Source organism: Varanus komodoensis, unplaced genomic scaffold, assembly GCF_004798865.1.
Source record: "Varanus komodoensis strain SLA01 unplaced genomic scaffold, ASM479886v1 scaffold42, whole genome shotgun sequence".
NCBI lineage: Eukaryota > Metazoa > Chordata > Lepidosauria > Squamata > Varanidae > Varanus > Varanus komodoensis.
Window position 1 is genome coordinate 271,783 of NW_025335972.1, and position 9,156 is coordinate 280,938.

General features: G+C 49.1%; 1 protein-coding gene across 2 annotated transcripts; it reads left to right on the top strand.

Moving 5' to 3' along the window:
- The first annotated feature begins 46 nt into the window (after positions 1-46).
- Positions 47-5,303, top strand: CDK20 (cyclin dependent kinase 20). Of its 2 annotated transcripts, none has more exons than XM_044443789.1 (6): positions 47-683; positions 953-1,074; positions 1,335-1,397; positions 2,204-2,327; positions 2,453-2,608; positions 4,508-5,303. In XM_044443789.1, the coding sequence occupies exons 1-6, from the start codon at positions 576-578 to the stop codon at positions 4,718-4,720; spliced, it is 786 nt and encodes a 261-aa protein (XP_044299724.1). In that variant the 5' UTR covers positions 47-575; the 3' UTR covers positions 4,721-5,303. The 2 variants fall into 2 exon arrangements, with proteins under 2 accessions (XP_044299724.1, XP_044299723.1); XM_044443788.1 differs by having other exon boundaries at positions 48-791.
- The last annotated feature ends 3,853 nt before the right edge of the window (positions 5,304-9,156 follow it).

Here is a 9,156-nt window from a genome sequence, read left to right on the forward strand (position 1 = left end):
ATGGGGTCGTGATGGGTCGGACACGACTTTGCAACTAACAACAACAACAACCATTTTAAAGTTCAAGAGACCCTGGAAGTGGGAAGGCTGATAATAAACCTTCATGTTTAGATAGCTCATTCATGTGTTTTATATGTTGTAGTAACCCTGAAACAATCCTGTGAGGCTAGTGTGTGTGATAGTGGTGATGATACACTGATGCCTCACAGTTGCTTACCTAAGGGAGTGGGGGGCAAATTTCATTTTGAAGATGCTAGTCCCTGTGGTGGGCAGGTCCAAAGGCAAAGGGATTGGGCCATATGCCACATATTTTAGTAAGGAACCCTTAGAGGAGGCAGTTCAACCTTTTAGAACAGCTGAGGGTAGAGACGAATTGCACAGCATCCAAGAAACAGGCCAAATGACTGGTGGTTAGGAGAAAAGGGTGAGGCCAGGCTCTGGGTATGGCCTGCAGTTCTGCACCCCTGTCCTAGGGCAACCCAGCTGGTGTGTGGCAGAGGTGGGACCTGACTCAGGGGCTTCCTGGTTTGTAGGTTAGTCTCTTTGATGCCAATGTGCTAGGACTTACAAGTCTCATGACAGACCCGTTTTTCTCCACCCAGGTGGTGAAACTGAAGGATGTCTTCCCCCACGGCACGGGGTTTGTGCTGGTGTTCGAGTACATGCTGTCCGACCTGTCGGAGGTGATTCGCAACTCTGAGCAGCCTCTCACAGATGCTCAAGTGAAAGGCTACATGCTTATGCTGCTCAAGGGGGTGGCCTTCTGCCATGCCAACTCCATCATGCACCGGGTGAGGCCTGTTCCAGCTGACCACAAGATCATGTCCTCCTTCCTGAAATGAAAGATCATTTCCTTCTCACCTTCTTTGACCTGCTGGCACTGTGGAGCTTCACCTTACTGCTCTTCCTTCACATCCACAGCTATTTTTGAATAGCTGCCTGTCTTTTTCAGGACCTGAAGCCAGCAAATTTGCTGATCAGCTCCACAGGTCAACTGAAAATTGCTGACTTTGGCCTAGCCAGGGTATTCACCAACAATGGAGAAAGGCTGTACAGCCACCAAGTGGCCACCAGGTAACAGGGATGGGAAAGGGTGTGGACAGAGCTTTAAGCCAGGGGAGGAGGAACCCCTTCCCACCCTGTATTCCAAGACCCCTGAGAGTGAGTGCTTTCAATGTTAGGAGGCTGTGAGGTCCAGGTACATTGGAGCAGGGGCTGCCAGAAACTGGGATTCACATGCTGCTAGAAAATCTAAGCTTCCAAGATGGCTGGAGACAGGACCTGGTGGGTTTGGATGCCCTCAAAAGTATGACTTGCAGGATCTTCTTCATTAGGTGGTATCGGGCCCCTGAACTCCTGTATGGCGCTCGGAAGTATGATGAAGGTGTGGATCTGTGGTGAGCATCTTTGCCATATATTTTGCTGTTTAGGGTTTGGATCCACCCCCTCCTATTCCATTCCTAGAATGGAATTCTGCTAAAAAAAATCTGTTTCTATCATCGAATAGCCAATGGAACAAAAGACTCCTGGCAATCTGCAAAATTCAGACAGAGTGGATTTCACCAAGTCCATGCATCTCTAGCTGCAGGAGAGCCTTGCAACCTGAACACTAGGGAGTCTTGCAGTTCTTAAGCAACCACTGTTGGTTTCCTGGACATAAGCTGCAATAGGGGGCACACAGAAGGACAAGGATATTGAACCTCAAGGGCAAGACTTGTGGGCCAAACCGAACACTTTGGGATTCACCAAACAGCCACATCCTCTTCCCTGTTCCCCAATTCCCAATTGTTTGGTGGTATCCTGGATTGTGTGTGGTTTTCCCCTGTTCTGAAGGTTTGAAATGCCTCTCCTGGGGCTTTGTTGCTGACACTGGGCTATGCTAGCAAAAGCTGCTGGGAGTTGAAACCCATCTGTAGATTTACTTGCTGTTCACCCTTGATACGAACAATATGAATCCTATTTAACTGCCCAACCTCTCAACCCAGGAACCCTGGAAGGGAGCCAAGATTTCTTTGCACCCTCACTGCTAAGAAATCTTGGGGAAGGCAGTAGAGGAAGCCAGAACACAAAATCCACTTCCACACCTGTTTTGAGTTTGTAGTGTGGAGTTTCAAACAAGGGCTTGGGTAGATTCTGGGGCTCTGATGTTTCACCTCCCACTTGGACCCTTGTCTCCTGAATCTGCCGCTTTCTCTCCAACCAGGGCTGTGGGCTGCATCTTTGCGGAACTCCTCAACAATTCTCCACTCTTTCCTGGGGAGAATGACATTGAGCAACTGTGTTGCGTCCTCCGAGTGCTTGGGACACCTAACACAAAGAACTGGCCGGTGGGTCTCGTAGCAGACAGATTGGTTGCAGAGCCTGGGGCCAGGTTCCTGTCCTTAGTCTGTGAAAGGGGGACTTCATGAGCTGAGGTACAGTTTCCATCCCAGTCTCCCTTTCATTGGGACAGGAGATCACCGAGCTGCCAGATTACAACAAGATCTCCTTCAAAGAGAAGTCACCCATCCCCCTGGAGCAGGTGGTACCTGATGCCTCTCCACAAGCCATGCAACTCCTGAAGCAGTTCTTGGTCTACCCTTCCAAGCAACGGGTGCAGGCAGCACAGGTATGGGGCAGAGGGTGGAGGGGGAGACTGTGCAGCCTGGCTTGGCAGACACCAGAATGTCCTCAGGAAGTAGAGCCCATGCCATAGGCAATCAGCAGCAATGCTCACTGTGATGGTTGGCAGTCATACAGACATATTTCAATTGTATTGTCGTTAAATCGGGGTGTTGACCCTAGGGCTGAACTCTAGGATGGGGTGGAGCCAGGCTACATTGTCATGTAGATGGAACCTAAAGTAATAAGGATTAGGCCAAAAACCCAAGCATATTGCTGCTCAGAGCTCAGTGACAAAGACTTAGGAGAAGTGTTTTAGCCTTTCAGAAAAGGGAAACTATGCAAAAAAAGAAAAATCATGAAAGGGCTGGAGAAAAGGTGGTGGAGCCAGCAGGAGCAGCCTTGGCTTTTCAGGAAACTCCAGGAGCATTGAGATTGGCCTGCAGGCCTGGGGTTCAACACCCCTGGTCTGAATGCTATATCAGGCACCATTGTATACATATGGAGACACAAAAAAGGCCTGCAGGCTTGGGAGTAGTTGGTCTTTTTTCCATTTGAAGCACACATAGGACTGCATTCTTAATAGGCAAGGCAGGCCTAAGCAACATGGGACTCTCCAGACCCCCAGGCATCCCACCAGCCATGTCTGACACCCCACCAGCAGTTTAGTTACATCACCTGTTTTCTGTTTCATTTCTGGGCAAGTGGAACATGCAGGAGGTTTCAGGAACCCATGGTGGGCTGTAAGTGCAGACCAGAGCTCAGTAGTTGGCATGAATCTTTGTTGAACACTGGTTGCAAAACTGATCTCCTCGGTAGATAAATGTAATGGTGATGTTGGTGTCTGGAGTAATCCTGGCCTTGGGTTGCCCCGGGTGTCTTGGTTTACTCCTGCTTGCTCACTCAGGGCACCTTCCCCTCCTCCTCATGCTTTAGCTTAGCACAAAGCAGGGAAGTCATAACAGCTGAGGAAATGGGTCAGGAGTCCACATCTTGACCTTGGAATCAAGTGCTGTCCAGGTGTGCTGAGAAGGGCTATGAAGACTGCTTAAAAATTATCATGCAGGACCCCCCCCCCCCCACACACACATCTTTTAAACACCTGCATTCTGTTTGTGGTTTGGAGTGTTTCAGAGTATAACTCCCATTGCCCCAAGTTTTGGCTGTGCTGACTGGGGGCTCATGGGAATCATAGTCCAAAACAGCGGGAGTGCATGGGGTTGCCAGTCCCTGCTGTACCTGCAGATCCCATTGACAGATTCTTGGAATGGGGTGATCAGGACTTTGGTCTTAACTCACAGTGAATGGAGGAATTTTGTTTCAGACCGCACTAGGGGGCGCTCCAGGCTGTGTTGCTCTTTGACCATGGAACCTTGTGACTTCTAATGGAGTTCTAATTGCCCATTTCCCCCAGATGGGGTGGGTGATAGGACACCCTCCTCACTCTCTGAAAGTGCTGTTAAGGCACATAATTGGCAATTAGTAATTGAGGTTGCATTCAGAGAAAATGGCTTTGTGTGGGCATACCTGGGAGAAAGAGAAAGAGCTGTGCAAGTACACACTGCACAAGGATGCTGCTTGCTTGCCACATACAGATGGGAGACACCTCAGAAGGACATTGCCTGATCCTGCCTAATCCTGGAAGCTTAGCAGCGTCAGCCTCGGTTAGATTCTGGATAAGTGACTTGAGTCCTGCATTAAACAGAGGGTTGGACCCAGTGACCTTCTAGGCCCCTTCCAGCTGTATGATTCTGTGATTCTTTGGGCTGGAAAGCATCCACGGGAAAGTTAGCATCACTTCCCTGCCTGTGGGCTTTCAGAGCCTCCTGCTGACCACTGTTGATGACAGGAGGACAGGCCCTTGGCCAAACTCAGCGAGACTGTTCTTTCTCCTTTTGCTCTCCAGGCACTGCTGCACCCCTATTTCTTCACAGCCCCGCTGCCAGCCCACCACTCCGAGCTGCCCATTCCCCAGCGTGGAGGCCAAAAGGCTCGTCAGGGGCCCCAGCACCAGCGTGACTTCCACGTGGAGCAGCCACTCAAAGAGTCTCTTGTGGACCTGGAGCTTGTGGTGCCGCATGTGATTGATAGTGAAGAGGGGATCTCTGGCTTTCAGTAAGCCTCTGGCTATTGCACTGAGTTCTGAGCCAGAAAGGCTAGCTTACCCCTGAGACAAGGGCATGCCTTTGTGGCCTTTGCAGTGTTTTGGCCTACAACTCCCACCAATGTAGCTTGGGGCCTGAGGAATCATGGGAGTTGTAGGCAAAAGCATCAGGAGGGCCACAAGTTGCCCATCTCTGCTTGGGGAGAACTAATGAGTTGAATGGCAGGATAGGGAATGGCAAAAGAGAGAACCGAGTGGCTGTGGCTGCTGCCACAGCAGTATAAACAGGAGAGGCTGCTCCAGTCCAAAGTCTCCTTTTACACTGTTTTTAAAGAGACACAGCTGTGCTTGTTGCCCACTGCACAATGAGACCAAAATCTGGCCTGGAAAGCAAGTTCCTTGTTCCTCTGAAGTAGGCACAAAAGGTTTCCAGGGAGGCTGCCCTTGTCAGCTTCCCCTTCCATTATTTTGGACCTTTCTTTTTATTTTGGACCTTTTTTGAGGCCCTCTGGGGGGCACCAGATGTTGTGTAATGGTGGCGGTATAGTTGTACTGCAGCTCTGTAAAGTTTTGTAATTAAACAGTCGGTAACAGTGAACCATCCTCCTGGCCTTTTTCTTGGAGCAAATACTGCCAGCTCTTGGGACTGATCCTGGCTTTAGCTGGAAGAACTAGAGGGAGAGATATTTTCCTTGAAAGGGGCATTCTTGTAAGTTGGCTTAACTCTTACCAAATTCTGCACCAAAAGCTTCCTAGTCCTGGTGTGGTTCAGAACAGGGATGTAGAACTCAGGGCAAATCCGGCCTGCCTGCAGTCCAAGGCTAGGATTTCCTAGTTGCCCGGGCATCTTTCCCCCACCCACAGGCCAGGATGGTTTCCTGGCTTTTGTGCTTTTTTTTCTGCATTTGGAAAAATGGAGGGATCTGGAAGTGCTAGTGTGTCGCTACCAGTATATTGTAGCTTAAAACTCTTACTTTCAGTGACTAAATCATGGGTCCTCAAACTATAGCCCAGGGGCCGGATCCGGCCCATGATGGCCATTTATCCGGGCTGCGTCAGTGGTTTTCAGCACAGTGTGCACGCCCGCCGCCTCCCACCCAGGGAGGCAGCAGCTTGCTTGCGAGGAGATTGTTTTGGACTCGCTAGAAGAAAACAATCTCCAAGTGAGCAAGCCACTGCATCACGGTGTGTGCCCGCCCCGCCTTGCCTCCCCTCCCCTCCCCTCGCCACGCACACCTGCCCACACCTCACTGCGCCTGCACACCTCGTCTCCTGCTCCCACGTCGGCCTGCACGCCCCGCTGGCACCACCTTTCTGGCCTGCGCCCAGTACTGGCACCTTTCAACTGTCCTCCTGATGAAAAAGTTTGAAGACCCCTGAACTAAACTTTGGGAAGAGCATGATAGCCATTCATAATAGGGGGAAAACTGTGCAAGACTCATGAAGAGTGGGTGGTTGGGGGGAAAAACATGTTACCATCTGGCTTTGGGCCCCAGGTGGGAGTGTCTGCACTCTTACACCAAATGCCCCACTGGAAATTGATTTCTGATTCACCATAGACTATCCCCTCCCATCCTTGGACCTCTGTATCTTCTCAGGTGCTTGAATCCACGTTATTACATTTCTATTTCACCTTTTTCCCCTCTGGCAAGGAATCCAAGGCAGCTTGCAAACTACTCTTCTTGCCCATTTTATCCTCACAGCTGCCCTGAAAAATAGGTTAACACTTGAGAATCCATGACTGGTCCAGATTCACCCAGCGAGCTTCATGGAGATTTCAACTCAGTTTTCCCGAATCCCATTCCTGAATCCCAGTGCAACCACTTTTAACTGCATGGTTCTCATGTCAGAGGTCCACAGCAGGGTTCCAGAACATTTTTGTCATTCTCTTTACTGCACCTGGTAAGGGGCACATTTGTCATCTTCTTCCTGATTGGGCTTGGGTTATGTTCAGTATTACTGCTTAACTGTATGTGGAGGTGAAAACCCAGCCTTCCCCAGCCCAGTAACTCAAAATCTGCCAGTTCATCTTCAGCAAGAGAAAAAAAATGTGCAAGTTACACAAAAGAATGTGGTTTGATGATTTGATCTAAGGAGTCAATCGCATCTGTCATTTTCAGAAGCAAACTTCATTCAACGGAAGCAACAATAAGTTATCTGAGACGTCCGTAGTCCGCAGTCTCAGTTGGGCCTAACTGCAGAATTAGGCATTGGGAAACAATAAAAGGAAAGGAGACACCAGAAACCACGGAGAGGAGCCCAGAACTTAGAGGAACCAAATAGGCTCTGATCTGAGTAGAAGCTCTTCCGAGAGCCCTGTTTGTACTCTAAGACTTTAGGGAATATTGGCTCTGTGAACCTCTGAGAGAGTGCAGAGCTTGGCACATATGGCTCCATGCATCCCATTCTTTTTTTTTATTGGGTGTATTCTGTGCACAAAAGGGGGGGGGATCCCCCAGTGCAGCTGTGAAGCAGTTTTTCAGTCATAACAAACAGCAGGAAAGCATGTGCATGCTAGTCCTCCTGGCCCTACAAGTTCTATGTGTGCTTTGGAGTCCCTGCACTGTGTGCACTGGCGCGCGACTAGATTGTGGCAACAGCCTTTTAAGTTTCTCTCTCTGACCACACTTTTCCTCCCTATTAAAAGCATCCAGGATCCTAACGGAGGCAACTCAGTGGCCCCCATGCAGAAGAAGGGCATATGACAAGCCCCACAGCCTTTTCCACCACCAGCACTGCTGTCTGGCCTCTGGAGATAACTTTATCTCTAGCTGCCCATCCTGCTGCATCATGGACTAGCTGCTTGTTTCCAGCAAAGTGGGTGGAGCCTGGGGCACCAGGCGGGCCAAGGCAAGGCCTTCCTTGACGGTTTCTCTGCCTCGTTTGCAGTCATTCATCCTGTGTCATCTCATAGGTTTGCTTTGGCATTCCCTGCCAATTATCCAAGAGCCTTCCTTCTAGACCCCTCATTTTCTCCATCATTTTGGGGAGTGGTGCAAATGGGAGATTTTCTCATCTGCATGGGCAGCAGTGGGGTGGTGGGGAGGGGAAGCACTCCCACTTTGTCAGGCAATACTTTCCTCCTGCATACACACCCCTTCATTGCTGGATCCCTGTGCTTAACTTGAAAGAAAGGCAGTTTCACACCCAAAGTGTATTGGAATCACAAATGACCCTAAAATAATGTACAATCCTCAGTCTCCTGACCTGAAAAATGAAAACATCAACCCTTGCTTGAGAGCAAATATGGCTAGGATGCGATGTAAAATATACTCTTATTTCTTTTTTATAAATGTAACATATGAAGGTCTCCCCACCACATTCACTGTGTTTCTTCCATACCCCACACTTCTTTTCCGGTGTTGCCATGCATGATATGAAGAGAAAAACATAAAGGCAATTGTCACAGTGCACCTGGCAGAGAAGGCAAGATGGCTTCACTTCCTCAGATAAAGGGAAGTGACAATGCTCCCAATCCAGGGAGAGTTCTCAGGCCTTAAGTCCTGCTGAACTCAGTGGGGCTTCTTCATTTAAAGATCAAGCAAGGCAGGTGGTGTGGAGATACCAGGTGCTTCCAGGTGAGTCATACTGCCTCATTCATGAAATTTAAGAGGTGTCCTGATGCTTCCCTTCCATTTGTACAAATCCTCCATATTTTTTCTCTTCACTGAGCGTGTTAAAAATTAAGAAGGAACTAGGAGCATTCAGAGCCATCTGCCCAGGAGCACTCACGAGTTTAATTTAACACTTGTCACAGTAAAGGATTGGGGGAGAAGCTGATGAATGACCTCAATAAGACCAAAGCAAACAGAAATAGACTGGTGCCCACATCAGCTCCACAGCAGGAAGAAAAGAAAGCAAGTGGAGATGGTCCAGATCTGCTTCACTTGTGTTTATCACACTTGATTTGTGGCCCTACACGGGATTGTCTCTCCCCATCTGTGTTAAGAAAGCAAGTGTTGTACTGCTGCGCCAGGGCAGTGCTGGATTACTGGTGCGCCTCATTGTACGTTCCTAATCAGCATCTCAGTGAGCCAGAAGATTCCCAAGGAGAGTGCAAGGCAGGCTTTCCCAGGCCTGCAGCCCCACAGCCCCCAGAGAAGGCCATCCTCTCCTACCTGCCTACCCATTTCAGCCCAGATTTTGAGGATTGCTGAGTCTCTGGTGAGTCTCCAAGAGAAGGCAGACAGTGCGATGCAGGCCAGTTCACGCATAGCTCTTCTATTTCAGATGTAGCCCTATGCAGTGAATATGGAGAGCAGCTTGAGGAAGCAAAAGGGGGATAACTGAAAGATTAATTTATGGTGTGGTGTGTGTGTTTACAATATACAGCACTGTTACCTCATGTTCTTGGGCAGGTTACAAGAAGGAATAAAGCAATTAAGATTTTGGAAAAAGCCACCAAATCATAAAAGGCACATAAGATAGTCCATGAGAATAAAATAGTATCT

Bases quoted from the DNA above. Each gene is read 5' to 3' on its own strand.
- CDK20 (XM_044443788.1), top strand. From the start codon at position 576: ATGACAGACCCGTTTTTCTCCACCCAGGTGGTGAAACTGAAGGATGTC. The intron at 1,075-1,334 runs GTAACAGGGATG...CTTCTTCATTAG, and splicing joins AGCCACCAAGTGGCCACCAG to GTGGTATCGGGCCCCTGAAC. The intron at 2,609-4,507 runs GTATGGGGCAGA...TTTGCTCTCCAG, and splicing joins AACGGGTGCAGGCAGCACAG to GCACTGCTGCACCCCTATTT.